The following is a 14,234-nucleotide window of genomic DNA, read 5'->3' on the forward strand; positions in this document are numbered from 1 at the left end:
TACCCCATGCAGGCACCTCGTGTCCTTTACATTTCTACCTATCTTTGTGTCATTAGCAAATTTAGCAACCAACTCATTCTGGATTCTCTGGCTTTTCCTGGCGATGGGATTCGCTAGTCTCGCTGGCAGCGCACCCCTGCCTGCGGGTCTCCTAATGCTGTGGGGTGGTTTCAATGGGAAATCCCAATGACAATCGGCAGAAGTAGAGAATCCGCTGCCAGTAAACGGCGCGCCAAATTCTCAGTCCTCGCTAGCACTGATTGAGCCTAGGTAGGGTGCTCCTTCAGAGGGTCGGTGCAGATTCGATGGACCGAATGGCCTCTTTCTGCATTGCCCGGATTCTATGATCTATGATCTCTGTGGCAACATGTGCCAATCTAAAAATGACCCATTTATGTTTATGTCTACTCTTGTTTGCTAATGAATCTTCTCTCCAATGCTAATATGTTACATGAATTACAAAAAGTTAATACTCAGGGCAACAAATAATTAGGAAGGGAAATTGAATGTTCGCCTTCATTGTGAGGGGAATGGAATACTTAATTATTAAAGTCTTGCTACATCTGTACAGGGCATTGGCGAGACCACAGCTCTTGTAGTCTGTGCAATCATGGTCTCCTTATTCAAGACGAGATGTAATTGCATTGAAAGAAGTTCAGAGAAGTGTCACGAGACTGATTCCTGTGATGAAGACGCTTTTTCTAATGAGAAAAGGTTGAGCAGGTTGGGTCTATAATCATTGGACTTTAGAAGAATGAGATGCGACTTTATTGAAACATATAAGATTCTGAGGGGGCTTGGCTGGGTAATGGTTTCCTCTTGTGGGGAATCTAGAACTAGAGAACACACTTTAAAAATTAGGGGTCTTCCATTTAACTTGACGTTGAGAAGGAATTTCTTCTCTCAGAAGCTCGTTAGTCTTTGGAATTCTCTTCCTTAGAGAGCAGTGGATGCTGGGTCATTGAATACATTTAAGGTTGAATTAGACAGATTTTTGATTGACGGAGGAGTTGAGTGACATGGGGGCAGACAGGGAAGTGGGGCTAAGGTCACAATTAGGTCAGCCATGATCTTACTCACTGGTGGAGCAGGTTTGATGGGCCAATTGGCTTCCTCCTTCACTTATTTCTTCTGATTTTTTGTTCCTAACCGCTGTGTTCTCGCAAGGCACTACTTTTCCATCGATTGCTCTGTCCAAACACTGGTGGAACCCATGTGCTAATCACAAAGTCACACCTTGGTCGGTCTCTCTCTACTTTGTTGGAAGCTCCTCCTCCTTTGACCAGCCTACATCATTCTTGGGGGTGTGGGTGACAATGTAGGGTCAGGACTTATTTTCCATCCTGGAATGTTTGAGAAGTTAGGAGAGGGGGGGGCTTCTTCTTGAATCACTGATAGTGGGTTTTGTACAACTAAATGGCTTAAAAATCGCTTAAAAATGCTTCATCTCTTTTATCCCTCCTTCAAAATCTTCATTTCCTCTCAATTCCCAAAGCCAATCCAAGCTCTTCATCAAGATATGCTTCCTCCATTAGCCTCTGCACTCAGTGGCTCCAGCCTCGACAATTTGGATTCCACCTCAACTCACCTTTTCCTCTCTTCGTGTAAATTCACAGACCTCGTCCTCCCTAAACTTCGCCCTCCATCTATATTTGGAATCAGCCCCATTGGCCGCTGCCCATGGCCTCTCTACTCCCATGGTCTCAGTCAATGGCAAAACCACCTTCCCTTATCCCCTTCCAACCTTGTTTCCTGTCGTTCCCCTGGGGGAAACAAAGTCCCTCCAAGCAACTACAACTGCTTTTCCAAACTTCCAGACTTTGGCGTTTCCCTTCGCTTCAATACTTTTGCAGCTGTTTATCTGCTCAACTACATCCTCACCTTTGATGATCCTGCCTCCAGTAAAACCTTCACTTGGTCAGTCCTGGTCACTGTCAAGGGGAAGCTAGGTAAGCACATGTGGGAGAAAAGGAACAGAAGAATATGCTGGTAGACGAGTAGGAGGAGGCTCACATGCAACATAAACCAGTTGCTATGCATTTGGTGTCATGTGATGTAGCTCCTTCTGGTATGCCCTCCTTTTCACTCTTTCGGGGCTTGCTGACCTGGTGCATATGGTCAACAGTTAACTTAGGCAGCCATTAGCAGATCTCGCCAAACCATATCTCCTCAAAAAAGCTCACCACTCGAGGATCAATCTGGAACACAAAAATAACCTCCAGTCCTGACTACCTCATCAATCCCCTCTCCCCTTATTCATCAACTCCAGCTACGGGTGTGACAAATTGTCAAATGTATCTGCCACGAGGATTGAGATAATTTGTTATTTCTTCACCTGCCAACACAAATCTTCCTGCAGGGTCCCATGCATCCTTCTTAAGTTGATTTTCCATCTCCCCGTACATCCTCCTGAAGCTTATCTTGTCTATACGACCCACCACTGCTCTCTTGTCCCCATTCCCACTCAAATTGCTGGCCATCCAACTTCCCTACCTGATCCACATGGTACCTGACATAACAGTTACCTTTATTTCACCCTTTGAAAACAGCCTTCCTCAAAAACCTACTCTTTGTCTTTGCAAACTGCTACCCCATTTCTAACCTCCCTTTCCTCTTCAAGGTTATTACATGTCTATGCTGTACATTTGAACCTCCCCAAACAGTCTTCTAACTGACCTCACTGTGCTGAAACAGCCCTAACATAAATGGCATTCTCTTTCTCTTGGAGAACTCCCCATTCTTGATCTCTACAACTGTTGGCCACACCTCCTTCTCCAATGCCTCTCCTCAGTTATCCAGTTCAATGGAATTATCCTTCCTCAGTTCCAATCTTATCCATGAAATCGTAGCTAAAGCAGTTCCAGAAATGGCACCTTTTTCTACATAATCTTGAGGCACAGCAACTTATCTACCAATTAGGCACCTTACAGCCTTCTGGACTCAATATTGAGTTCAAGAACTTCAGGCCTTGAACTCTGCTTTGCACTGCCAGTCTTCCCTTGTTTTCAAGTTTTTGGCTTCACATTATTATTCATTACTCTGGGATCAATGCTTTGTTTCTTTAAGACAAATGTTACCACTCCGTTTGCCTGTTGTTATTCAATCTCTCCCACCTTCTACCCGAGTCCAGACCCTTCCATTTTGTTCTTCCTCCCCCATTTCTTCAACCTAAAACCCGTCACATTTCCACCTACCTTCAGTTCTGAAGAAGTCACATTCGACTCGAAAAGTTAAGTGTTTCTCCCTCCATGGATGCTGTCAGTCCCGCTGGGTATTTCCAGCTTATTCTTTTTATCTTGATTTATTTCTGCACTGTTTCCACTGGGGCCCCCACTACCTATCCTTGACCCCTTCCTCCTTATCACCTGCTTACTGCCTCCTGGTAATATTATCTGAAGACATGGGATCTGCTTTCACATATTACTGCCTTGCTTCTACACCATCTGTCTTAACTCCTTCACTGTCTCTAAGCAGTCAGACTTTCAGTCTATTTAAACACTGGCTGGGGTTTTTTGACCATTGTCAGAAATTCCATAGCCATACTATAGGGCGGCATGATGGCACAGCGTAGTACTGCTGCCTCAGAGCGCCAGGGAACCGGGTTCAATTTTAGCCTTGGGTGACTGTGCGGAGTTTGTACTTTCCCCCCTGTGTCTGCGTGGGTTTTCTCCAAGTGCTCCGGTTTCCTCCCAACGCCCAAAGATGTGCAGGTTAGGTAGATTGGCCGTGCTAAATTGTCCCTTACTGTCCAAAGATGTGCAGGCTCAATGAAGTTACAGAGATAGGGCGGGGCAGTGGGCCTAGATAGGGTGCTCTTTCGGAGGGTCAGTGTGGACTCGATGAGCTGAATGGCCTCCTACTGCATGATAGGAATCTTACTACTAATTCCATCCCTCTCCCCAGCCACAGTCTTAATTGGACGGGTTACTAGAAACCTTTGTGTTTGATTTGACACCGAGGTGAGCTTCCGATCTCATATTGTGTCCATCGCAAGGACTGCCATCTCTGCTTCCTCCCTTTGCTGCTGAAATTCTCACCCATAATCGTGTCCTCCTCCAAACACAACTATTCTAATGCTCCCCTGGCTGGTTTCCCATTCCCTAGGCTCTGTAGATCCCACCCATATCAGCGCTTGACTGCCCACACTAAACCCTGCATACGCACCATGGCCGTTCTTACTGACCCACACTACCTGCCCAACCAGAAGAAATAAGTTCAAAGTTTTTTAAAAAAGCATCCATTTCATTTTCAGGTGTACAAGATCAGTTTTGACAACATTTGCTGTTTTTCCCTTCTGGGAATCCTGGACCAACTCCAATTTAAAGTACTTATCCTCACATTTAAATCTCTTTACAGCCTCATGCACTCTATCTCCACAGCATCCTCTAAACCTACACCCCCCCCCCCGGGAACTCTCTGTTCTGGTCTCTTGTACATCCCTTGTTCCTTCCATGGGCCACCAAGTCTTCAGCCAATTAAACCTCTTGTTCTGGAATCTGCTCCCTAAAGCTACATGGCTCTCCACCTCCAACTCCTCATTTTAGGCTCTTCTTAATAGCTCTTTGGCCTACATCTTCTTCTTTCACTCCTCGTTCATTTTTGCCTGATTACATTTCTGTCAAGCACCTTGGGAGATTTTTTTTACATGATTTTTAAAAATTAATTCATGAAATGTGGGATGTCTTAGTCTGAGTCAACATTTATCACTCATCCCTAATTGCCCTTGAACTGAGGGGCTTGCTAGGCCATTTTAGAGGAAACCACATTGTTGTCGGTCTGGAGTCACATGGAGGCCAGACCAGGTAAGGATGGCACAGTTCCTTCCTGAAAGGACATTAGTGAACCAGATAGGTTTTTACAACAATCAACAGTGGTGTCACGGCCATCATTCCAGTTTTTTAATTGAATTCAAATTTCACTATCTGCCCTGGCAGGATTCGAACTGGTCTCTCCTGGGTCTCTGGGTTACTCGGCCAGTAACAGTATGATTATGCCACCGCTTCCCTCAGACCCTCAAAAGGAAATGTACAAATAATAGTGTGCGAGTGTGGTCCACATAAAATAGATGTGAACTATATATCAAGCGTGGCTGTAATGCCTTTCCACAGTTGGAAACCCCAACAGTAGTTGCCCGGGCATGTGAATGCAGAAAGACCACTGAGGACATCCAACTATGCCCAGCTAACTGACAGAAAGGATATCTGGTGGGAGGGGAGGTCGGGGGGGGGGGGGGGGGGGGGGGGGGGTCTGTTAAGGTCTCCCAGCGTCCAAAATAGGTAAAAGAAAATTATCACCACAAATCTGACAGGAAAACTCGGCAGACCGAACCTCCTCCTCAAGAAGTGTCTAAGAAAAATTACCACTTCCCAGACAAAAACTGCAAAAACAAAATGTGTAAGCAATATTTCAAAAGAGACTCTCAAACTCGGATCATGTCCTGTGGGCTATGTCTATGAGCGACTGACACAAAGAGCATCTTACACACAAATGGCGGTTGCTTGGACAAACGGCAGCTGCCCCACCCCAGATTTCCTCCAACTGATTTCTGGGATTGTGTCCCACATGGTTTATGAGTCCCTCGATTCCTTGTACCTGAGTGGCTATTCTTCGTCTGACAGTCAATGAGGTTTCAGTAAGCTAGTCGATGGGGAAGGGCATCGCCATTGCCAAATGATGCAGCCTTCAGTGAGGAGCTGTGATTCTCCCTATTAATACCATGGGCACTGAGGCTAACATTCGGTAAGCACAGTAAGAAGTCTTACAACACCAGGTTAAAGTCCAACAGGTTTGTTTCAAACACGAGCTTTCGGAGCACGGCTCCTTCTTCACCTGAAGAAGGAGCCGTGCTCCGAAAGCTCGTGTTTGAAACAAACCTGTTGGACTTTAACCTGGTGTTGTAAGACTTCTTACTGTGCTCACCCCAGTCCAACGCCGGCATCTCCACATCATGGCTAACATTCGGTAACGCAGAGGATCAGAGTGGACATAATCTTGGACTGGACGGGCTCAACGACTCAATTGACTAAACTCACAGGAACAGGCCTACCAAAAATGTTGGTGATTTTTGTTTTAATGTAACAACTGGAAGGCAAAACTGAAGGGTCGATCTCCTCTCAGTCACCACTCCCTCCCCACCGCCCCCCAGTTTTATTAGTTTCCCACTCCTCTGCACCGCAGCAGCTGAAAGTCTGCCTCCCTGGGGCCAATGCAGGTGGAGCAGCCAAAATTCCAACAGCACCGTCTCAGACACAACTCTGCTGTCTGTACCTGTGCCAGATGCAAGTACTGCTTGCCAAGGAGAATCCAGGCAAAAGGTTTTCAAAACATGCAAATGCGAGGACCCATTTGAGAATGTCAGATGAAGTGAATCAGAACATAATTGAAGCAACTGCTTTCAGCTTTTTAAAAAAAAAACAAGACAAGAAGCAACTTTTCACTGACCTGTCCCTACTGCGCCTTGAAGGGAAAGCTGCATTACAACCTCCAACTGTGCACATGTGCATCTCCTTTAGATGCACATTTTTGTAATGCAACTTAACACTGTAAGAACTTTTAAACACCTTCTTGCAGACATAGCAATAGTTAGGATTAGATGTACCCTGATAATCTCCCTCGTCTGCAACTGGCTGCGGACATGTGCAGCCATTCACTGCTGGACTGTTGGAGCACGGTGAATCAGCCCTCTGATGCAATAATGCACTGCTGAAGCCTCCATTGAGCCTGCACTGCACTTCCTTATAAATGTCCGTCGGCTGAAACCAACCTTCTGCTTTAGATACCAAGCTCTCGCCACTGTCCGGTTCAGACGCCCTTTGCTCTTCCCCAAGGGATGAAATTATCACAGTTCTGGCCTTTGCATAAGCATCTCCATTTTCCAAGTAGCATGGGCTGTTGTCCGATTTTGCCTCATCATTTGCTCGGCTATTGGCAGTCATCAAGTCACGTTGCTGCGTTTTGAGGCCTTGTTCCTCTGTGTCGGACAGGTAGCTTGTTCCGCTATCAGCTCCTTCAAAATCATTTCTCATTCCCTCAAACTCACTGTCACTTCGAAGATGTGCAGCCGCGTTGCAGTCAGGAGGTCCGCCCTCGGGGTCTTCCAATTCTGCCATGGTTTCTTTCTCGATTTTGACGGGCATGCTCGATTTGCGCGACTTCTTTTTTGGCACAGGGTCACTCGACGGGAGCTGCCCCGCGATCGAAGGAGCTGTGACGGGTAACGAAGGGAGGGTGCCTGGGGGAACGGCAAGTTCAGACGGTGTTACAAGGCTGCGATAGAAAGGTAGAACAGGCTGCACGGTCTTCAGGTTTTGAAACATGGTACCGTGCCCGGCATTAGAAATGCTGCTCTGGGGGACGTTGTTCTGAAGGTTTGACTCTGCACGGGAATTATCAAGCCCTGTGAGAGACCGGGTTTCCGCGCCAAGACAGTTAGAGATGTCAAGCCTTTTGTGACTAACTTGGATAACTGTTGCTAAAGAGCAGTTTCTTAGATCCTTGTCACGATTGTTTTTCATAGTCGGCACGTGAAGCCTGGGGTTGGGATTGGAGCTGTGACGATTGCGGCTACGCAGTGAACTGAAAACCATGTTGCAACCCTCGACGGTGCATCTGTGTTTAATTTTCAGGTGAACCGCATTGTAATGAATCTTTAATGTGCCTTTATCATAAAAGGTCTTATCGCACGAGCTGCAGTAAACACGCCCCTTAGTTGTTAGGCAGCCAGCCCGTTCCATGGTGTGAGAAGGCACATGTGCTTGTTCCAGCTCGTGCTGTGGTGTTAAGCTGAGCGAGGGAGATGCTACAGCGCTGGACTCATTGGCGGAGCTATTCTTCAGATCTAGGTTCAGGTCATCTTGGGAGTTCTGGCTGTTCTCTTCAGCACTCTGGAAAGAATCGGCGTGAGTGTTTAAAAGAAAGCTCCTACTGATAGGAATTGGAATTTCTTGCTTGGTTTCTTGTGGCCTATCTTGGGATTGATCAAGGACGAAGCTGTTGGGAGATGTCCCCAACAGAGGCATGGGGATAGGATTAAAGAACTGGAATGGTAACATAAAGGCCAGGTTGTTCACAATGTTCTCAAAGTGATGAATACTGTTCACGTTGACTTTCTCCGAGTGAGTGGCTAGACCAGGATTTCGGGTTTGATTGTTGCTTTCTATGAACGCTCTGATGTCAGAGTTAGTTTTGGCAGTTGGGACCACAACAGCATGTCCCTCCTTCTCCTGAATCGCCATGAGTTCGACGATGGATTTGGTTTCTCCAAAACGAAGGAACTGGTGCAGAGAGACCATTTCTTCCTCATAAGTCATTATGCTCCAACGGTCAAGCACTTTTCCTGAGGAATCCTGTAACACAAGAATTCGCATGGAATAAAACTCTACCATAACCTGGCATGATTTACTTCGCTGATAATGCCCTTAAAAGTGCTTTCATGTTTTCTAACTGGTGGTGGGAACTTATTCACTGAAGGGCAGGTGTCGGAATGCTCCGAGGAAAACGAAGCCCAAGATTTTCTGTGATGGCGGCCGTACTGAGCCATGAGGAGAGAATGAGGAGACTGGGCCTGTATTCTTTCGCGTTTAGAAGAATGAGAGGTGATCTCACTGATACCACAAAATTATTAGGAGGGCTCGACAGGGCAGATGCAGGATGTTTCCCCTAGTTGGAGGCAGGGGCGGGGGGAATGTCTGAAGAGGGGACACAATCTCAGAATAAAGGGACTGGGGCTGTTTAGGACTTGGGTGAGGAGGGATTTCTTCATTCAGAGGGTGGTGAATCTTTGAAATTCTCTCCCCTAATGGGCTATGGAGGGTCAGTCACTGAGTCTGTTCCAGACAGAGATCGATATATTTTTAGATATTAAAGATATCAAGGGGTATGAGGACAATGCGGGAAAATGGATTGGATTGGATTTGATTTGTTTATTGTCACGTGTACTGAGGTACAGTGAAAAGTATTTTTCTGCAAGCAGCTCAACAGATCATTAAGTACATGGGAAGAAAAGGGAATAAAGGAAAATACATAATAGGACAACACAAGATATACAATGTAACTGCATAAGCACTGGCATCGGATGAAGCATACAGGGTGTAGTGTTAATGAGGTCAGTCCATAAGAGGGTCATTTAGGAGTCTGGTAACAGTGGGGAAGAAGCTGTTTTTGAGTCTGTTTGTGCGTGTTCTCAGACTTCTGAATCTCCTGCCCGAATGAAGAAGTTGGAAGAGAGAGTAAGCCGGGTGGGAGGGATCTTTGATTATGCTGCCCGCTTTCCCCCGGCAGCGGGAGGTGTAGATGGAGTCAATGGATGGGAGGCAGGTTTGTGTGATGGACTGGCCGGTATTCACGACTCTCTGATGTTTCTTGTGGTCCTGGGCCGAGCAGTTGCTATACCAGGCTGTGATGCAGCCCGATAGGATGCTTTCTATGGTATCTGCGCCATTCGCTGGCAGTGGGATTCTGAACTCCCACCGCTGTCAGTGGGAATTCCCATTGAAGCCACTCCACGCTGCCAGGAAACACACGGTGGGACCAAAGAATTCGAACGATATAATTGAACGGAGGAGCGGGCTCGAGGGGCCAATTGGCCTACTCCTGCTCCTATTTGGGGCGGCATGGTGGCTCAGTTTTTAGCACTGATGCCTCACAGTGCCAGGGTCCCGGGTTCAATTCCAACCTTGGGTCAATGTCTGTGTGGAGTTTGTACAATCGCCCCGTGTCTGGTGAATTTCCTCTGGGTGCTCCAGTTTCCTCCTACAGTCCAAAGATGTGCCGGTTAGGTGGATTGGCCATGATAAATTGCCCTTTGATGTCTAGGGATGTGCAGGGTAGGTTACGGGGTTATGGGGATAGGGCAGGGATGGCCATGGGTAGAGTGCTCATTTGAAGGGTTGGTGCAGACTCGATGGGGCGAATGGCTTCCTTCTGCACTGTAGGGATTCTATGATTCTGTTTACTATGTTCCCATGCATGTTCTTATGTGTTGGCAGTGGGTGAGGGTCCCAGTCATCAGCACAGACTCAGAAAATTGCACCCATTGTGTCAACTGCAGCAAACAGTGGAGCAGTTTTTAAACAGACATTTCCTTTAGTTCTCATATGAGGCTGTGTCAACTGATATTTAAATTCAAGGTTTCAAATGCTCAAAAAGCCAGTCAAACATTCTTTGCTTCAATTGGATGAATTCTATCTGTTTTCATCAGCTGTTACGTGGAGCAAGATATAAAAACAAGGTGGGGCAAGTTAAAGGCAAAATCAAGTCTTAATTATCCCACGAGATGGATACGTTTTAATGTCACTCAGGTAAGAACGGGGTAAGTTTTTCTCTCGGCTCATGCTCACTCCTGGCTGAAGCAATATGAATTATTTGTGATGGCAAAAGTGAAGGAAAAAAGTTGTAAGTACTCTTTTCTTTGAAAAATTTACCATTTCAAGAGTAAAGAACGTGTTTCGCCCTTAGAATGAAAAGGGCACTAACATAAAAATAAGTACTCACAAATAAACATTTAGAAAATGACCTGGCATGTGTAAAATCCTGGGCTAAAATGAATTAACAGAGCAACTTTCCACATCTAAGAATGGTCACAATGGTTGCTCTCTGATATATACTCAAATAGACCACTGAGATAATATGTATCTCAAACATGGTCAGAACCTTTGAGGTGACTTTTAAAACCAGAGAGAAATGTAGCAAGCCTGAAGGATTTGAGAGTATAGGCGTATGATGGCTCACGGCTGAATCCCTGATGATGGAGCTGCCGGTGATGCTTGTGGATGAAGGAGAGAAAAACACAGCAGAGTGGAAAATGCAAGCTGGGATAGGGGAATGGAGAAGGACGCTGAGGTCAGGTGGGGTGGGAGCATGAAGCGACTTGTAAATCAGGATGAGGATTTTGAGAGTGGTGCATTGGAGCTAATTAATTGAAGAGGTGATAGAAATGAGGCTGTGTAGAAGATGGTGGAGTTATGCATTAGGTGAAAACTGTGCGATATGGGGTTTGGAAGCTAACAGAAGGTGATCTGAAGACGTTTAATCTAGAGGAAATAAAAGGTGCCCTACATGAGAGTTTCAGCAGTGGAGGAAAGAAGGGTGCTGCAGGGTTTCAGGACACCCTGTTCTGACTGTGGGACGTCATGCTGTTTGTGGACAGACTGTAATGGGCATTGCTTAGGGACAGGGTTTGACCTACAACTGTGCTTTCCTCTCCACCCTTCATAAGGTTCTGCCATGAGAGGGAGCTAGATCTGTCATCACTATGTTCTAAATACCTCTTCTTGGGTCTCGAAAGGGAGCATCTGGGGCAAATTGTAAGCAGTTTAAGCCCCTTTATTCCACAGAATCTCTAAAGTGCAGAAGGTCGATGGGCCGAAATAGGTCGATTTCAGCCCATCGACCCTCCAAAAGAGCACCCTACCTAATCCCACACCCCTGTCCTATCCTTATAGCCCCAGCTAACCTACGTATCTTTGGACTGTGGGAGGAAGCCAGAAGCACCCGGAGGAAACCCACGCAGACATGGGGAGAACGTGCAAACTCTGCATAGTCAGTCACCCAAGGCCGGAATTAAACCCGGGTCTCTGCCGCTGTGAGTGCTAACCACTGTGCTGGCCTTAATAAATGTGGCCACAGTCCCCTTTGAGAGCCGATTGGTGGTGATTTAACCTGAGGGTCACCACACCTCAGGCAAAGGGACAAAGTTGAGTGGACGGGGTCTTCATGAATAACCTCAGCCTGTATGGTAATTGAACCCGCGCTGTTCCTGTCACTCCGCATCACAAAGCAGCTGTCCAGTCAACTGAGCTAAGCGACCCTTCTATGTCTCACCGTTTTTGTCATCAGAGATGCTGTTTAATTGGAACTGTTGCCACAGGAGGGATAACAAAAGGATATTGTCTTATCTGGAGTTAAGGGCCATAGCATGAAGTCATCAATTGAGCCAATGAAGCCACGTAGGCACCTTATACCTCCTTGCAAAGGATGAAGTGGTTTGTGGCTTCACAGCGCCAAGGTCCCAGGTTCGATTCCCCGCTGGGTCACTGTTTGTGTGGAGTCTACACGTTCTCCCCGTATCTGTGTGAGTTTCCTCTGGGTCCTCCGGTTTCCTCCCACAGTCCAAAGACATGCAGGTTAGGTGGATTGGCCATGATAAATTGCCCTTAGTGCCCAAAAAGGTGAGGAGGGGTTATTGGGTTACGGGGATAGGGTGGAAGTGAGGTCTTAAGTGGGTCGGTGCAGACTCGATGGGCCGAATGGCCTCCTTCAGCACTGTATGTTCTATGTTCAATGAAGGCACATGATGAGGCAAAAGGTGAATCTCTTCCTCACTTCAGCAATAACAACTTTCATTGACAAAGCACCCTTAATATACTAACGCATTACATCACAGGAATGTTATCACACCAAATTGGACACTGAGATACATAACGAAATATTTAGGTAGGTGACCAAATATTGATCAAAGATGTGGGTTTACAGTACTGTCCTGCAGGTAGAAGTGAGCAGAAGATTCAAAGAAAATCATTTTGTTACACAGCTAGTGTGGGATGCATTTTCTGAAAGGCTGGTAGAGGCAGATTCAATTGCGATTTCAAAAGAAGACTGGAAAAGCACTTGAAGGGAAGGAAGAGCTGTGGAGTGATGGGATGTGTAAAGCCCAAAGCAGGGTCTCCTGCTGCCGAATGAGTGGGTGGAATGGTTCCTGTGCAATAACGATTCTATAATTCAATCACTTTGACTGTGATTGAGCGCAAATGCTTTCTGTTCCTCAAGGTTATGGGGTTAATATCAAGAAGCTGGATTCACACCTGGCACCTGGGAGAAGCTCTGTATCCTAGATTCTGCTGCCTCCATTCCATAGGAAGTTTGATGAAGATGTTGTCCGCTGCCCTGCTCTCCCCCACAGTAACCACTGTGGTTGGTGTTTCCTTGATGTTTGCATGTACTACAGGCTGCCTGATGTGCCAGCTAATTCCTAGGATGGTTTGGCAGGATCGGGTCACACAAAAACATGCGGCAAATGTGATTTTGATGGAAGAATGATCTCTTATGCAGCAGTTGTCACATCACTGCAACAACCTGTAATGTGAAAAAGGCAGTGACGTTGAATCCCCTAGGACATGCTCTTGTATATGTTTTTTATTCTCTCATGGGATGTGGACTCGCTGGCTAGGCCAGCATTTATTGCCCATGCGGAATTGCCCTTGAGGAGGTGGTGGTGAGACACCTCAGTGTGAACTTTGCGTCTATCAGGTGTGTACTTTGGGCAGACCCGGAAGCGGGTGCGAAATGCGCTTCTGGCCGCGATCGGCCCTGGAGGAATGCGATTTCACGCTGGCTGGCCAGTTAGCAGATGGTCAATGTGAAATGCATGCTAGGAAAGGGTGCAGGCTGGCGTTTCTTTTGGACTCCCTCAAGGCGGACAGCTGCCACGGAGCTGTCTCAGGAAGCTGCAGAACTGTACAAATAATTATGAAAAAAATGCAGCAAACTGGGTCTAGGCAGCACAGTTCAACAACTTACAGCAGTGTTCAGTCCCCAGCCAACCATTTTTCATTAAACTGCATCCCAGACATTTCATCGGCTCGGGATTGAGTTTGAAGCAAAACCGTAAAGGCCGTCTGGCTGATTAACCCATCCGCCAACCATGGATGGGCCACGTAAAATTGATTATTTAAGGGCAGCACGGTAGCATTGTGGATAGCACAATTGCTTCACAGCTCCAGGGTCCCAGGTTCGATTCCCGGCTTGGGTCACTGTCTGTGCGGAGTCTGCACATCCTCCCCGTGTGTGCGTGGGTTTCCTCCGGGTGTTCCGGTTTCCTCCCACTGTCCAAAGCTGTGCAGGTTAGGTGGATTGGCCATGCTAAATTGCGCTTAGTGTCCAAAATTGCCCTTAGTGTTGGGTGGGGTTACTGGGCCATGGGGATAGGGTGGAGGTGTTGACCTCGGGTAGGGTGCTCTTTCCAAGAGCCAGTGCAGACTCGATGGGCCGAGTGGCCTCCTTCTGCACTGTAAATTCTATGATAATCTATGATATGTGTAGTATAGGTACACCTACAGTGCTATTAGGGAAGGAGTTCCAGGATTTTGAACCAGTGACAGTGAAGGAACGGAGATATATTTCCAAGTCAGAACGTCGACCTTGAGCTTTGTCATTTGGTTCACCATTTCTGGGGAATCGGACTCACCGGTGCTGTGGACGGGGGTAAAAGCGGATGTAAAAGGGGCTGTTTAGCACAG

General features: G+C 46.8%; 1 protein-coding gene across 1 annotated transcript in view; it reads right to left on the reverse strand.

Annotated features, from left to right (window-relative positions):
* The window catches only part of LOC119974510 (zinc finger protein basonuclin-2-like), a 110,144-nt gene that overhangs the window by 14,502 nt on the left and 81,408 nt on the right, over positions 1-14,234 (reverse strand). The window contains exon 4 of the mRNA XM_038813449.1: positions 6,442-8,345. Coding sequence (XP_038669377.1) covers positions 6,442-8,345 — 1,904 coding nt within the window. The remainder of the gene's footprint in view (positions 1-6,441; positions 8,346-14,234) is intronic.

The sequence above is a fragment of the Scyliorhinus canicula genome, chromosome 12 (genome assembly GCF_902713615.1).
Source record: "Scyliorhinus canicula chromosome 12, sScyCan1.1, whole genome shotgun sequence".
Taxonomy (NCBI): domain Eukaryota; kingdom Metazoa; phylum Chordata; class Chondrichthyes; order Carcharhiniformes; family Scyliorhinidae; genus Scyliorhinus; species Scyliorhinus canicula.